Source organism: Acanthopagrus latus, chromosome 18 (genome assembly GCF_904848185.1).
Source record: "Acanthopagrus latus isolate v.2019 chromosome 18, fAcaLat1.1, whole genome shotgun sequence".
NCBI classification, from domain to species: Eukaryota; Metazoa; Chordata; class Actinopteri; order Spariformes; family Sparidae; genus Acanthopagrus; species Acanthopagrus latus.
This window is the reverse complement of record NC_051056.1, coordinates 4547608-4565493: the sequence shown is the minus strand read 5'-3', so window position 1 is coordinate 4565493 and position 17886 is coordinate 4547608. Positions and strand designations below refer to the sequence as shown.

The 17886-nt window shown below is 41.3% G+C and overlaps 1 protein-coding gene across 3 annotated transcripts in view; it reads right to left on the bottom strand.

The window, feature by feature from the left end:
* htr4 (5-hydroxytryptamine receptor 4) overlaps positions 1–17886 on the bottom strand; it is a 177384-nt gene that overhangs the window by 33211 nt on the left and 126287 nt on the right. For all 3 annotated transcript variants that reach the window (XM_037077041.1, XM_037077039.1, XM_037077040.1), the window contains one exon: positions 15101–15681. In XM_037077041.1, the coding sequence (XP_036932936.1) occupies positions 15101–15681 (581 nt within the window). The remainder of the gene's footprint in view (positions 1–15100; positions 15682–17886) is intronic.

Below are 17886 nucleotides of genomic sequence, written 5' to 3'. Positions count from 1 at the left end.
ATTCTATTATCTTTTCTTCATTTGGTGACATTAAAAAACAATGCAGGACCAACATGCACACAGACTGCAAAATTATCTTAAATGTCATTCTGTCTTAAAAATTCACACATACCGGCTTCAAGTGATGGGTTCTCCATCGCCTCACACTTCAGGTCAAAGCCTAACATGGCAAAGCAGATCACTGTGATCCACTGAATCGATTCTTGTATTCACATCACTGAGGACAGAGGGGGTCCGATTTGTGATTTTGGGCTATATGAATGCAATTAACTTGACCTGACTCTCACAGAAACACACACTAATCATGCCCGCATCAGAACAGCCAGTGGCCTGGTGTCAGCTGTGAACATTTGGACAAATCTGACATTTAATGAGCTCTACCCGAATCGGTGTGCTATTGACGGGAACTGGGAGCAGCCACGTGGACATAATGAGCCCAGAGACCTTTTAGTGGACAGATAAAGAGACAGGCCGACAAATTATGTACCGAGCGACCAACGATCTGACAGAAGCTGTCACAGAGGGTGGGAACGGGCTGTGATATCAGCCACTAAAGAAGAAGAATCTTAGGATCGGAGCATGCCCAGCATTCCTCGATATGCTCCAAATTCTAAAGCATTAAATGGAATGAGATATTCTTTGTCTCTGTGAGGGATTCTCTCTTAACAAGCAGTCAATAGACACTGAACTGCCATCCATCTCATTACTGTATATGTTAAATACTGTTCACCTGGGGCTAATTTTGGATTTCAGCCATCAGATCGAGCTCACTGGCAAAAGGGTGAAATGGAAAGAAAAAGCAGTGGCAGGCGGTGATATTCATTTAGCACACTGTAGACAACAACAGTGGAATTTCTTTCAAGGAAATATGAAAATCTAAGACAAATATTGAAACCAAAGCCGTTTGCTGTGACTGTAAACACAGAACAAATTAAAGCTGAGGTCGGGAAATGCACAGTTTGCAAAACTCTGTTTAAGTTGTGAAATCAGATCCTTGGGGATTAAGTCCCGCCGCTGCATGGTTACGGATTGGCGTTTATTTCTGTTAAAAAGGTCTATGTATTATTTGAAAAAAAAAAAAGAAAAAAAAACCCTCTGTGTCCCCGAAATGTTGCTGTTTCCTCTCAGCCCACTTTATCGCAATCCTCTGTAACACATTTGGAAGCAGAGCCAGATAGTGAGCATGTGTGGAGTGTTAGCCGCAGTCGTTTGTTGTGAGCTCGTGGTTGAACGGCATCATAGCAGAGAGTAATGCTTCCTGTTAGGATTTTCTCTGTTTGATTTTGTTTATATCCGCAAGACAATGCAGTCCAGACACCCACGCACGCACACACACACACACACACACACACACACACGCACACATGCACGCACCACACACACACACACACACACACACACACGCACGCACATACGCACAGAAAGATATTCAGACATTCTCAACGACGCAGAAACAAATCTAGAGGAATGAAAATACAAATAAATATTCACATTCCATCTTCTTTCTTCCTGCCAGATAAACACACACCTGTTATCTCCCGCAGCATACACACACACACACACACACACACACACACACTAGCTGCCAGACACACTTGCACACTAACAAGTGGCGACAGTGTGTGTGTGTGTGGCATTGCTTCAGGTCAACAAAGTGATGCCACACACACACTGAGCATCGCTGGAAACGATGAAGGCAAATACATTCATGAGAAGAGATGCAGACGGAGAGAGAGAAAATGGAAGGGTGGGAAAGAGAGAAAATTGCAAAAAAACAAACCGAAGAGACAGAATGAATATGAGGAAGGTGGCTGAACCGAAAAAGACTTTTTCCTTTCATTTGTCCAACATTCATTCAGTTGGTAGACGGCCTGGACCTGAACTACTGGGCTGTTGACCTGTTTAATAGACATTCATTTAGCAGCGCCATGCCATTTTTTCTGACAACCCATTTTTCTGGAGACCTAGTAGTCTGAAAAATGTACCATCGGATCGAAAGTCTGCGACTTCCCATTATTGAGAAAAAAAATACACACTCAAACCAAGTGGTTTGGATGCCAAATAAAACGTTCATACCGATACTATTCTCAAAGTGGGATAGCGTGGACTTCAGCCTAGGGCTTGCTGGCCCTGCTCTAAAGCTGTAAAGCCCTGCGTTAGTGGGAAAATCATCCAAACACGGGGCTGAAGTTACTGTCGATCCAATGGGACATCTTTTTTGACAGTTTTTGGAAAAAATGAGCCGTTAAAGCAATGGGCAGACTCTAACAGAGTAAAAAAAAACAAACAAAAAAACTGATCATCGATAACTAGTGGTTTGAAAATGAAAGCACTCTGAAACTTTTGGGCAACACAACAAGTGCCAAATATCTCATGAGGTTGAATTCTACTACTATCGCTCTTTTTTTCTGCTCCAAAATGTGAAGTTTGGCAAAATTCTATGTTTCTGTGTATTTGTTCAGGTGTTTTCAAGTGTCATGCCAACATACAACAGTGATGTTTGTGTACCTGTGTGGACTTTAGTTGTTTACCTGGCCTGAAGTGCTTCTCCTACAAGCCCTGGAAGTGAAGCACAAAGCTGCTGTTTGTGTGTGTGAACATGTCAGAGCACACTAGCACTGCACAGTGTTTTGTGTTTGTGTATCTGTGTGTGTTTAGAAGTGTCTGACCCTGTATCTGGACTCTCCTCCAGCCTCCTACATACAGAACAAACAGTCAGCGGGAGGCAGAGCAGCAGCTGTATATTTGCAGCCAAAGGTAATATTCCCAGCTGGAGAGAGCTCTGAATAATGAAGAGAGGCTGCTGTTTGTTCCGCCAGCACAAACCCGACCTGCTGGGTGAGATAACATGTTTCACATCTCTAAAACACCTCAGCCCATCTGAGGGCTGGAGATCGTCATCTGCTAATGTTCGACGCATTTCCGCAGGTCGGCTTTTTTAAATTTTCCTCTGGTGAAACTGTCTCAGATCAACCTGCCTCATCGCTTTACTCAAAATTCTTGTGGCTGCAATGTGATCTGGTCTGTTTTCTGCTCCCCTGGGTGTAGCAGAGTGGTCTGCGTGCCTTTTTGATGTGGGATTTCTCCCTGCCGGACACAGGTAAAACATGGCGGCTTTAGAAACACTCCTCCGTTTGCTTACTTTTAAATATGGATTTATACATATTATACACTACGCTCATATCTTTTCACTCTTCCCTTTCTATCTTCTCCGTATGTCTCCGCTGTAACCCACTTTTCCCATCACTGACGGATAAAACTCATCACATCTTCATTTAGGAAGACACGTCTGATTTAAGACGCCCTGACGTGGAAAACTATGCTGTAATACACTCGGCCACGCCGATCAAATCCATTTGGCTCATGAAAATAATCTCTCTCTTAATGAGATGAAAAGATATAATTAAGTGGGCTCATTTTCTATCCAATACAGGACGCTTAAGTGCTAAATTGCTTCCATCTGAAAAGACAATTAACTTTTAATTGAAATACAGAGCGTCTGGGTCTTTCATGCGCGTGACTAGCAGACAGAGAGTGAATACGGTCTGAGATGTTGCTGCACTTGTGTACTCGTGTGTGTGTGTGTGTGTGTGCTGTTATTAAGCAAACACACACATTGTGTTTTTGCAAAAACTGTCCTGAAGTGCAGAGAGAGAGAGAGAGAGAGAGAGAGAGAGAGAGAGAGAGAGAGAGAGAGAGAGAGAGAGAGAGAGTTTAATGTCTGAATATTTCACTCAGTGTAAGTGCTATGAAAGCTTCAATGGGGCACTTGGAAAAGCAGATACAAATCACATAAATACAGCATGTGGCCCTATGTGTACCTTGGCTAAAATAGTCTTCATAACTTAAGAAGTACTTAGAGAAAGTCTGAGTGAAGTCTCAGGGATCAGGAGGGTAAAAATAAATGTTTAAACAAGTTTAAGATTGCATTTTAAAGTGAAGTTTAAAGCTGTCTTAATTTTTGGGCACTAACAACCAATCGCATACATGTGTAACTAGGATCAGATTTTGCAAAACCTGATTGATAATAATAAGTCCACGATTCACTGACCAAAAACAAACATCAAGACGACACTGGAAGTCAATCTGACATCGGAGTTGGGTGTCTATCTAATTCTAATTTGAGATGAATACTGAACCTTCATAAAATGATCTGAAGATGTGTAAAAACAGGCTCAAAGGGTAACATCTAGCAGGACTTGCTGCTGTGATCTGACTGGCTTCCTTTGATTTGAGTGGAATACAACCTAAACAGCACGACCGGAGCTTCCAAATGTTAAATGTCATAAAGAGACAGACAGCATAACTTACAAATGATACGCAACAATGTGGATTCATTCAGATTTATATTTCCTTACAGAAACACTGAGGAAGGTTCAGATTTCAGACGTACACTCAGTATTTTTAAGGGGATTATTTTCTCTCGCTGTTCAGCACAGTTGAAATCACTTTACTGCTGTGTGTGTTCAACTGCCTCTGTGTTTTATTGCCTATCAGCTGAATCGGGGAGCTTCAGTATGCATACCATATGCATGAGTCCACAGTGGCAGACTGCAGCGCTCTGTGTTTTCTCTGCTCGCTGCAGGTGGAGTCAGCCTTCAGACGGCGCAGCAGCGTGTCACAAAGTGATGGAAACGGCCTATTAAGTCGAGGCTTTAAAACAGCCTGACATTAATCACGTCGACTGTCATTTACGGGCAGGAGAGGGAAAGATCCAAAATAAATATGAAGTTGGTAAACTCCGATATTACACTCTGACATGCTGCTTTCTCTTTCTTCAAATACTTCCCCCCCATCTTATTTTCCTTTCCCTGCTCCTTCTTTCTTCTCCAACCTATCCGTTTTCTGCTTTTCCCAAACCTCTCCTCTCGTCCCCTTTCTCTTCTCTCCCCCCTTCTCTCTATTTCCTTATCTTGGCTCCTGCTGTTCCCGTTCATCCCATTCACTTTTTTTTTTTTTGCTTTTTGCCTCTTGTCATTTCCTCTATTTTCTTCATTTCAGCCCTCCTCTCCTGTCTTCTCCTCCCTCTACAACCTCCTTTCACTTCTTTAGTCTTTTCTTTGACTCCCTTCTTTGACTCTCCATCTTTCTTCACCCTCTTTTATGTGTACTCCTGTCCTCTCCCACTTTCCCTTCATCTCCCATCCTCTCTCTCCTCTCCTCTTACCATTCCCTCTTTTTTCCTTTCCTCTGCCCTCAAGTCTTCTCCTGTCTCTTCCTCCGATAACCTTCTTCCATTTGTTGAATACTTACTTTACCTATCATCCCCTTATTACTTTACTATCCTACTTTTGTTTTTCCTCTTCTCTCCTGCTTCTTCTCTTGTTTTTCCTTATTTTCCCCTTCTCCCCTTTCTTTTCCATTCTTCCCTCCCCTCACTCCTCCCTTTCCTCCTTTCCTTCCATCTCTGCACTCCTCTCACTCCTCTCACTCCTAGGCTTCAGATATGCACACATATGCACACATATCTGAATATATATATATATATATATATATATATATATATATATATATATATATATATATATATATATATATATATATATATATATATATATATATATATATATATATACTCCAAAAAAACTATTAACAGTCAGAGGGCCCTGCAGTGCATTAATGTGACTTGGGGACTATAGGTATAATGCAGGGTGCTGTAACCAATAGATCATATTTAACCTGTGTATACAACAGACTGTACAGTAGTAGACGGTACAGTCATGTTTGGAGTTTGGGGCTCTGCTATTTCCTCTTTTGTTTTGAAGTTCTGCCATTATGTGTCATGTCTTGCTTTCTCATTTCCTCCTTTTGTGTGATTTCCCGATTTTTTCTGTGTTCACCAGTGTTCTGCTAATTAATGAGCTCTTGTATATGCAGTGTGTGTGCTTCCTGCTGTCTCTGTCAGTTCGTCTGCTTTGTTCCCCTGGGCCTGTTCCCGTGTCTCCATGTCCCTCCTGCCACTGTCTGTTTCTGTTTTTTTTTTTTATTCCTTGTGTTAATCCTTTGTGTTTTCTTGGTTTGAAATTTGCAGTGCTTTTGTGTTTCTACTTTGGGTACTTTTGCACTTCCGGGTTTTTGGATTCTATGATTTTTTGGATCGTTATTAAAAGCTCATTTTTAGTTCCTGAGCCTGCCTGCCTCCTGGGACCTCACTATTTCCCCACGCGTCTTGGGGTATATTCCCAGTTTAACAGTTGGGGTTGTTTGTGCACTGATTTGGAGCGGAAAATAAAACAGGAGGAAAATGAAATATCACAGTTGAGAGAGTGGACAGCAGGGATTAGTTTTGCACTGAGAACATGAAACTGCCTGCTTCTATTGTAATTCAGCAAGGACTCTTGCTTACATATACTGACACTTTTGTGTTGTCTTCATGTGTCTGTGTATGTATTTACTGTGTTATGAATGTATTTCAAACATACTTGTGTGTTAGTCCTGAGGCCAGGGGTCATTGCCTTCATATTTGCAAGCAGTACTGAAAGAGTCCCATCAATTATGCATCAAACCTGTTGCCATACAGGTCAAAGCCTGTGAGTGTGTGTTAGCGTGTGTTCGTCCTTGACCCTCACTTACATCATGTACTTGAAAAGTCAATAATGAGAAAAGCCTGGGATGATAACAATGAAGTACGAGTGTTAAATAAGGTTGATGTGATTGCAGCACACACGGCCATGAGTAGAGACCCTTTGTTGATTTTGTTTTTGTCGCGCTGATGTTCAGTTTCTATGGTTACCCACAGTTTGTCGCTCGCTCAGTGATTTTAAACAGCTGTTGACACGATCATTGAGGTTTCTCGTTATGTAAGACGTAACACTGGACGTTTGATTATTCAGCTCCTGCCATGACCACCAGTCAAATGTAAACTATCAATCTTTTATCTTCAAATCACTAATTTAGATTTTTCCCTTCTGTTAAATGTCATAAAACACAGTTCCTCTTCTCAAAATTCATGCCTTGCACATTGCTAGGCAACGGCCAGCTAAACAGAGAAGGGTTCGCTCGAGAAAAAAAAAGTCTCTGCTCCTTAACAAGTTCAAAAATTTTACTCACTATTCTCGAATATTAAACATTCACAGGCTCCAAGAAAGCGTGGGCTGCCATATTCTGCTACATAATAATGTCTCAAATATTCATCCAGCAAAGATAATATTTGGAGTGAGCTCTCCCACACACACACACACACACACACACACACACACACACACACCTACACACACACACACACACAGGCATGAGTTATACTTATCTATATTCCAGAAATTGAACCATCAGATTGGAAAGAATCGAAAACTTCTGCTGAGTGTGAAGCTTTGCATCTTGATTTGAATACCAGCTTATGAAGGGAAGTTTGAGTGTGGCAGTAATGTTCTGTACAAGCTGGATGGATCAAAAACGTACTGGAGTTTAATGTGCGTCTGCTGCGAGTGGTCGTGGAGTGGAATCACAGGCGGGGAGACGAGTTACGCCCTCATTACCAAGTTGAACTTGAATAACACAAAGTAATCCTTTTGTGTTGAGCTTTTGTGGTCAGATTAAACTTTTTCATCAGTTGGTCTCATCATCCCATGTCGGGAAAAAGAGTCGATGATACACGCGAGTCGTGACCTTTTACCTTTGGGAGCGATATCCAACACTTGTACAGCCGATGATTAGCTCTGAAACAGAGGCCAAAGAGGGTCAAATGAAAACAAAAAAACATTCTGTGTAAATTGAACGAGCGGCGTGAATGTTCTATATCTGGACTGTTTCCCAGAAAGAGGCGTGAGCGATGGAAGCGCACGTCCTTCTGCAGCCATTATGTTAGTTAAATTGAGTAAGGTGAGTGTGGGTCTGTTCTTCTGCCCACACACAGACACATCACATCGGAGGCTGACCCTCACAGCCTATGAGAGCATTCTGCTGGACTTGTGGAAGTTGAATGGTGAAGCCTCTGCCGTACCTTTTCTTGGATAATGATGGAGAACGCAGCGTGACTCAGATGAATCAGAGCCTGGATCTCATCCTGAGCTTTTCCTGTACTTGACTTGTGAAAGAAGTCACCGGACGAGCTGACATTGCTGTAGCATTTTAAAAGCCATTACCTGAGCTGTGCTGTTTCTGCTCATGCTGAAGCCCTTCACTACCTCCATCAGGCTGAATTTCTCTGCTTTAATGGAGGATTAGATATATAAAATGGGGGCATGCACATAATGCTTCGACTGCCTGTCAGGAATAGGTGGGTGAAATACAAGTGCTCTTCCATGACCCCGAGCAAGGCACCTCCATGTTCTAGAAATAGCACTAGTCACATGGAGCACCGTCTAAAAATTGTATTTAGTTGTGTTGCTGTTCTTTTTTTAATGAATAATACTTGCATTGATGTACATTTAAAAATAAGAATATTTAATAAATCATTTATGATAACATTAATATAACAACATATGCACATAAAACAAAAATGTTTCATGTACATGTGATCTCTGACCTTGTCTGAGGCCAAAGTTCAATTTTGCACGCAAACTCACCTTCATCTCAGTCATTGCTGAGACATGTGAGGCTTGCGGTGCTCAAAGTGTTGAGAAATCGTCATATTTTTGACCCAAGTGTCGAGGGCTTGAGTCCCGTGTGAAAAAGTCAACATGACTATTTTAAGAAAGTGGTTATTTTGAGCAAAACCACAATGTTTTCCTCAACCTAACTATCAGGTGTGATTGTTCTAAGAAAATAGTTATTCTAAGCAAAATTAAAATCTTCTCCTAAACCTAACCAAGAAGTGTTGGTATCTGAACCTAACCTAACAGATTCATGGAACTATTTTTATTTTTGTTTTCCATGTCACTGAGCAGAAGGAAGCTTGCGTTTACTCTTGAATGAGAGGCTAGCTGACTAATTCAGCTAATGCTACAGGTCAGGTTAGGAGGATGCCTTTCATGTTATGTTCCCCATGCTAACATTAGCAAAAACAATTCAGATGTGGAAAAAAAAAATAAACAAAAAAAATGCACTCAAGGAAAGAGGAAACCCTTACAGTTTCAATTTTTGGGTGAACTGTCTCTTTAAGCCGTAAACCTGGTAGAAAAACAGCTGGACTTTTAAAAGCATTCTACTGTCTGTAAAGATCTGGATTCAAGCATATAAAAAAATAAAAATAAAAAAAGATTTTTTGCATTTGTGTCAGCCTGACTTCACCTTGTACATGCTGTCTCAGACCTCACTGTGTCCCAGAAACACAAATGAATTGGCACAATGTCTCCAACTTCCACATTATCTGTGAAGCAAATGACATGTTTTTGTCCACTTTCCTTCACAACCAGAACATCTACATCTAGACTCACCACTCCAACTTGCCACTGACGTGGCTACGAGCACTTTTCGTGTTCATTAATTCCACAAAGTAATCACCGACAGTCATTATCACTCTTTGCTCTTATTTTTGTCAGCCTAGCTCATCCAAGAAGACAGTTAGCTCAATGACGACATTTCACTGAGATGGACTTTTGGACACACTTTCTGTTCAAGAAGACAGATGCATAAATCAGTGCCAGCGAGCAGAACAAAGGAAGAGACACCATCCAAAAATCTTAACTCAAATGATTCAGTTATTAAGGCCACTTCTAAAGCACAGGGCTGGGTGGATTCATTCCTATTCAGCAGATTGTTGATGAACGAGGCGGAGCTCTTCCCGAAGGCTCGTGTGTCAACTGCACACATTTCAGGTCAATTACATCCATTTCAGGTCAATTGCATACATTTCTTTGACAGAAATCGCTGTGCTCTTAGCAGATGAAAGCATGCAGATGTACTGTAAATGCTTAAATGTCAAGTGCTTAAAATGTGTTATGTATCTAACTCCATTGTAAAATTAAACTTGTATGCAATGATCCTGTTATATTTATGTGAAATGACAACATTCAGCGTGAGTGCTGAAAGTTCTGTGACTGTCATGCATTAACAAATTACGTGGGTTTGGTCAGGTGATGATGATCAGAAAATAATATTTGGATGTCAGTCTCCTGGATAAGTAAAGGTCAGATGGGTTTAAGACCGATACGACCTCTGGGGGGAAAATACAGTGTCTGTAAGTGTCAAGGATCAATTCAGTCATCATCAGTGTCAGAATTAAAGCATCCTTCACACCAGAGACGCTTTAATCCGACTGGTCTGCATCTGAGTCCACCACTTCAATTTCTTCATGTATCTCAGACATGTTAATCTGCAGCTGTCCAATCTTAATTACCGTCCTTCGAGGTCAGATTGGGATACTGAATTAGCAACGCAACGAAAAATGACTGGAGCTGAGAACTATAGACCTGTCTGCTCTCTACCTGTAGCTACATTTTATTGTGAAATGCTACACCATATTACCTCAACAGGATTCTGAAAACTATTCAGCTGAAACAATGCCATTTGGGCTACATGTTTTGTCCTGTATTGTATTTTTTATCTGAGCCATTAAAACCAAAAAAGGGCAAATATGTATTATTGTCTATTGACAAATCATTTGTGAATCTTAAGAAGGGCTCATACATAGATATGAGGGCGTTAGCAACAATGGAGGATGCTGTAAAGATGAACTGAAAGTGCTTTGTAAAGATGACAAATTGTTTCAACATGTATCGAGTTAGTGAAAGCCATTACATTGTTTCGAATGCCAAAACACTGGTTTTATCTCAGTGGAGAATAAACTGTAAACAAATTGAATCATGAATGCACCAGTCAGTCCCGCCCACACTGTTTGACTGACATGTGATCTTTGCAGCACACAAACCCTGCAGTCATTAATGGAGATCACTTCACTAATTCCTATTTCAACTGCCAAAGCCAATCAGTTGAAAGGAGGAAAACCTGATTCAAACGAGCAGAGAGCAGGGCTGCTGGCTACATTCATTTCCGGCATACGCTACAAAACAAGTCACTGTGTCTTCAGGTCTCCTGCTTTAATCAGATGGCGTGTTTAATGATGCAAAACACATTTCCTGATTTGGATACCCTTCTGTTTCCATGTCATTCCAGCGGCAAATAAATGTCACAAACAAGTCACATGCAAGTCGTACCAGTTGTTACGAAAAAAAAAAAAAAAAAAAAAAAACTTGGCAGCCTGATCAGAGGAGTATTCTCATCGCTATAATGACCTGACTCTGATCATATGTTGGAGAGCAAGATGAGCGTGTACATGAAGGTGAGGCGTGCCAATCATAACTCACTGATTCATCTAATTTTCACCCCAGCTGGCTTGATGAGTACTTTGCTGTCAAACCACTCTTGTTAAGAACCACCTCAAGGGCGGAAGATAAGCCTTTGTTCTAATGCAACACATGCATTTTTCATCTCTTACAGTGGTAAGGCAGCTCAATGTGAGGCGATTTGATTTTACTATCACACAGTTCTTTTCAATAGTGTCACTTATGTTTTTGTGTTTTATATAGAAACAAAAACTCTGATCAGTGATATATTCAGAAGCCAGAAACAATCTTGTGTACTAATCTGATAAAGGCAAGACTGCTTAAAAGTGGTGATGTGCAAATTAAGGTATACTGTATTGACAAAGTCTTACATGACTTTGTTTAATTTCAATTAACCTCTACACAGTAGGGTGTTTTCAAGCAGCATATCATGGTGTCAAGATTATGAATCCTATTGACTTTGGTGGTCACCTGGCTTTACCACCATGAGGCTGATAGTCCAAGGTATTAACTCAGTAGTCGATCATGGCCAAAATGGACGACATACAATTAATTGGCCTAATCGAGCTCTGACTGTGGCTCGACTTAAGTGTGCACCGAAATGTACTGACTGTCTATTCCTTCCTTGTGTTAAGTGCTAATTTAGCAAACTAACAGGCTAAACAAATGGCGTACATGGTATTTTTTTTCTGCATTGTAATTTCCCTGTTTTATTCTATTGGTTTCTTTCTTCTTACATTTTGTTTTGCCCTTTAAATCCCATTTAAATGTGTTTTTTGTGTTTTCTTTTCTTCATGCCTTTTACATTAGGTTTTATTCTATTTAATTTTTATTTCTATTTTTCTAGTTTATTTCTATAACAATTCCTGTTGAATGGTGCAATTTAAAATAAATTCCCTGCCATTGTCAAAGTGGGGGAAAAAAAACTGTGCATACCGCTTGTATTCTACACATATGGCCATTACATCGTACAAACAACATTCACTTCATTGTGATACGTTAAAACAGAAACCAGTTAAGTAAGCATTTGCCACAAGCACTGCTGTTACATAAAACCTTGCCGAGCCACAGGAAATCTTTTACCCAAATCAACATCCTTACATCCTACTGTTTTGTTCATTAAAAGTCCACTGGTCACTAAAAAATCTCTCCTTTTAAAGTTGAAAGACATGTTTTCCATCAGTGAGACTCAAGGGCCAAAGGGAGGCAGCTTCATAAATCATATATCTCACTTAGACAGAGTAATATATCACTTGAATATCACTCAGTGTGTGCGTGTGTATGTGTGTGCGTGTGTGTGTGTGTGTGTGTAAAGCTGGCTGCCGTCATGTCCTTGTACTGCTGAATCTTCTTTGTCTGCGTACAACTGTATGTGTGCATCACCTTCATTTGTCAAAAAGCCTTGAATATTTTTTGACTGAACCCTGAACCTTGAACCCCTGCGGTGTACCGATCTACGTAACGTGTGTGTAATCAGACTAAAACAACCGTGAGGCTGGAGGGTGCGATGATGTGAATAGCCCTCATGTCCAGCATCCAGGTTCCCGCTGAGACCGAAGTGGAGTAATGGATGCCCTCTGCCACACAGTCACAAACCTCTGAAGTTCAGGTGTGTCTGAGCACACTGGGGGCTCCTGTCAATGGCAAACTAGGAGATATAATGAGGGAATGTGCAAGGAAATATGTCACATATAACTCCTGTCTTATAATTGGTGATTTGCAGCAGAATTAATTTGCCAAGAAAACAGACAACTTCTGAAAACATTACCAGTCACCGGTGGTCTCCTGTCTTTATCATCACGGTGTTAATAATTGTGATTTTATTTGCACTTCTGAGTAAAATAATGAGTGTTTAGATGACTTCTATATGGACAGGCTAACATTTAAAGCTCGCTGTCAATACACATAACAGCTCTCAGGAGGTGGTCCACAAATGTCAAAGAGGAAATGGAAATGTCGAGCAGAGTGGACTTTAATTGATCAGGGCTCCTGTGTTTGCATAAACATACTCATTGATTGCTTAAAATGAACTCCAGGCCCGCAATTTCTCACAATGTCAATGCTGTTTGGAATAAAAGTGGAACGTTTTCTGCTGTAATGTTACAACGGCGAGCAGACATCACCACATATGGGTTTCCACACAGAGTTCAAACCAATCGTTTCTGGAAGTCAAATGGAAATCTCAAAGGATCTGCGGGGAAATGTTTCATATACTACACGAACCATTAAGTGAAAATATGTAACTGTTAAAGTTTCCTTTCAAGCATTTTATGTGTGACATTCTGTCAAAGAACTTTTCTGCCTGACACTTTGTTTTCACTGGTCAGTGAATGAGCTGACTTTCTTGTCAGGAACTGAAGGGAAGGTGGTGGCATGATGACTGATGTTTCCTGGATGTTTTTACCAAGACATCAGTACACTTCCAGCAATGTTTATGGCGACAAAACCAGGAATTTTAGGGCAAAACACAACCTTTTTTTTTTTTTTTTACTGACTGATTTTTTGTGCCTTAACCTAACCAGAACATAAGCACGGCACTGCCACAATGTAACATCAAGGTGCAACACAGAGAAATGTTACCAACCAACATTACCCACATTATACTCTTGATTGGGTTGACTCATCATGCCGAAACACTTCTCTTGATAAAAGCACTTTAAATACGTGTACAAAACAAACAAAAAAAATAATAAAATGAAAAATCCCTCAGGAGTGTAATTTCTGAACAATGATGTAATTATCTTCTTTACAATCAAGATGAATGTCTCGACACTCAAACAGTCTCCGGCAACGGAGGGCTGTCTCCGGTCTGTATTTACATAAATGACATAATTGTTGTAAATGATTTTCTCTTTCACACAGTTGGAGGAGCTCACTAAGAAAGAACTGCTGGGAACAGTAACAACATCAGAAATACCAGAGCACAGAGGAAGCACACTGAATTAAACACACATAGACATATTCACACAAAGTGGCTGAGAACTCCAAGGAATGTGCTAAATCTATGAAAAAAAAATAAATAAAAAAAATCCGGGACAGTATCTGGAATTGTTCCCTGCTTACCCTACCAGTGTTTCTGATTGTTTGTTATTGTGAGGACAAGGAGAGGCAGACAAAGGCACGTGGAAGAAAAGCTCTAACACTCAATACATTATTCATACATGTCACATACATAGGTAGTCATATTATCTGACCTCCACAGGATTAACAATTCTACTGCATTCGTTATTATTGACTGCAGATAAGACTGTCCTATCCAGCTGTTAGAGACAGAGGACCAGGAGAAATATGGAAATTATATATTCAATAGGTCACCATGATGTACATGTTGGACGTCATACTCTTATCACTGTGAAACGTGTTCTATGTTTAGAAACGGTACTAGGTCAGAGGAGAGAAGAGTCAAGGCTGCACGTTCGAAAGCGTGGAGATGGAGGGAGTGTATCTACAGAGATAAAGTCGTCTATAACACACCTGAAAACAAATCATTTTTATCACAATGAGCTGTTGCGACTTGCCATTTAAACCCGCTGAACATTATTCAGGAAACGCCTGCAGTAATTACAGCCCGCAGGGCAGATGAAGGATAAATGGCTCCTACTGTATTCTGTGAGATTACAGCTGCACAAATTATGAGAAACAGAGGAGGAAGTCATGGTTTCAGAAGATAAACAACAAGAAACTGCAGAGGGGACTAAGATTTATCATCTGGAATGTGTGGAGAAGATTAAAGCCGACGTTAAAAAAAACTACAGCTTTCAGAGATAAGGCAGCGATATCTTGAAGGATAGCTATATACTCTTAAGAAAAGGTCATCATTTGTTTTTTTAGCCAGGGAGCTAACGATATACTTGAAGATTGAAGTATTAAAGGAGCACTGTTTTTTGCCTGTTCACATGGATCCAGACCCAAACACTAAAATGATAGAGAGAACTTACTTGAGAACATGTGTGGAGCCGTTGATCTGCGTGGCTGTGCAGGGAGCGCCGGACCCCAGGATGGACGGCCTGCGGTACCTCTTCCTCCCACAGCACAGGATGATGAGGAAGGCACGGCGGAAGGACTTGTTGAGGAAGGCGTAGAGGATGGGGTTCAGCATGGAGTTGATGTAGCCCAGCCACAGGCAGGCCGCCCATAGTTTGTCTGGCACTGTGTAGTCTATAAACGGGTCCACCACATTGGTGACGAAGAATGGCGCCCAGCAGAGGCAGAAACATCCCATAATGATGCACAGAGTCTTCGCTGCCTTAGTTTCTGTTCGCATGCGGTGGTTTCGCTGATGGTCAGCGGAGTCTGCTGTTGAACCGGCTGCGCTGGTGCCGGCTCCTCCCGCCCGCTGCAGCATGCTGATCTGCAGGGCGTGTGCTCGGGCGGTGACATAGATCCTCTGGTAGGCCAGTACCATGAGGACCAGAGGGATGTAGAAGGCCACCACAGAGCAAGTGAGGGCGTATGGCTTGTTGACCATGAAGACACAGGATGTGGAGTTGCTGCCCTCGCTGTGGCGCCTCTGCTCAATCTAGTGATATAAGTCAAATCAGAGAGGACATTTAAAAGAGAGATCCAAGATTTAGTTTTTCATGCACAATCATGTCAAAACAGCACCAATGAAATGTAAATGTTAGGAGCTTGTTTGGCATTTGGAGCTCTGATTATACCAAAAAGTACAACAGAAAATTATCACCAAATAAACAAGTATGCTGCTGACATTTCATTGCATCAACATGAAAAGTCTACAACCATACATTGCCCACTGAAAGGCAGTACACAACCAGAAAGTCAAAATCACACTTACTAAAAGACACAAAAACCTATAAAAGAATATTTCAGTGAGATAAAGAGGAATTATTTTAGACAAATTTCACTTGTTCCAGGGGCGGCTGTAGCTCAGCGGGCAGAGCAGGTCGACTAGTGATCAAAAGGTCGCTAGTTCAAATCCCGGCTCAGGGCAAGGCTGAGCTGCATGTTGAAGTGTCTTTGAGCAAGATACTGAACCCCACATTGCTCATCAGTGAGGGCCCTGCGATGAGCTGGCGACTTGTCCAGGGAGTACCCTGCCCTCGCCCTGAGACAAGGCTGGGATTGGCTCCAGCAGCAACACCCCGTGACCCCATGGAAAGGGATAAGCGGTTACAGACAATGACATGACATGACACTTGTTCCATTCTGGCCTTTTCACTGTAATGACCTTAACGCTGGTCTAAGGATGCTGTCTTAAGAAAGGCCTTGTTGTAACCTAAATGAAAAAAAGGACTTAGCCTCTCTACAGTGGCCATTTTAGGGCATTTCATACTCAGTTGGTTAGGAAGGTGGAAGGTGGAAGTCATCATCCTGAGCTGACTGTTAACATGCTACATCTGAGAGGATCTAGTATCTGAGGTAGATTCTCTTGTATCCTGTTATAAGGATGTTAATGCAACAATCCAGAATTTTTTTAAGCTGCTGTTACTTAACTCAGGACTAAAGTGTTGTTTTTCTTTAATGCATAAAATAAAGCAAGCCTATGGCAGTTAGGTGGGTCAACAACCTTGGTCGGCCATGGACAATCTTACAAAAGACTTCACAAAGTGGTTTGACTGCATAAAGCACAACTAGCCCATCCTCATCAAAAACACAACCACAGAAGTTGACTTTGAAACACTATGACATACGATATAAATAATATGAACCAAATCTTGTTAGGCAGCGACCTCTATTGGCCAGAGTATTTACTACGTAGGCAAAGGAGGAAGTCAAGTTATGTGTGTAAAGAGCAACACACGGTGCACACAGGGAGGAAGACGGGGGTGGCAGCTGGCTTTAACAGTTGGCTTAAACAACCACTGAACTTTCACCTGTGTCCGGTGTGAAACCAAAGGTGGGTTATTTTAGATAACTATCCTTTTTAATTTCCATCACATACATGATGTAACTTAAGCTGTGTACATTTGTAACTGGAGTCATGTTGTTATTTTCATCCAAATCACAACTTAGCCAGACTTCAAGCATACGATGAAAGTCTGGTATGTCTGTCACGGGTACACTGAAAATCATGTTGCTTGGCACTGGCGGCCACACCGATTATATTCTTAATCATTATAAAACATGACATCATATTACACTGAGGCACCAGCTGCCATCAAATGTAATCTGACTAGTACAACAAGTTTAAAAAAAACTGCCATCTGAAGCATTGTTATCTGTTCATGTCTGACAAACCATGACGAATAAAATGTGTCATTTCAGTCTATAATCACATCAAAATTAAACCTGCCCTGAGAACGATTAGCATTCCAGTCATGCACAAATAACTCAATATAATTAGATGCATGCACACACATCACCTACTGGCACATGCACTTATTTAAAAGGCTGAATATTGAAAACACACAGTTTGTGAAGTCCCGGAGTAAACAGATGCGTTGGGCGGATGGACAGCTCTGCTTTGCTACGCCGTGAAACACCTCCAGACTCCACAACACTGAAAATCCCACGCTCTCCTCAGCTGAGACTGCGTAGTAAATGAGGGAGAGGGAGGCTCTGCACGTCACCATTAATCACTGTGAAGTCCCAGACTCGCTTCTTCATCGGCTATCATCTTATCTATGAGGGAATCTACGTCTCAGGGCTACGAGATGAATAACACAGAGATCACTCTGCAGGGCCGGGATCCCTCATGTGTAAAACTCAGGTTGTTATTTTGAATGGGCTGACATGCGTAAGTGTAACATGTTCAGCATTAAGG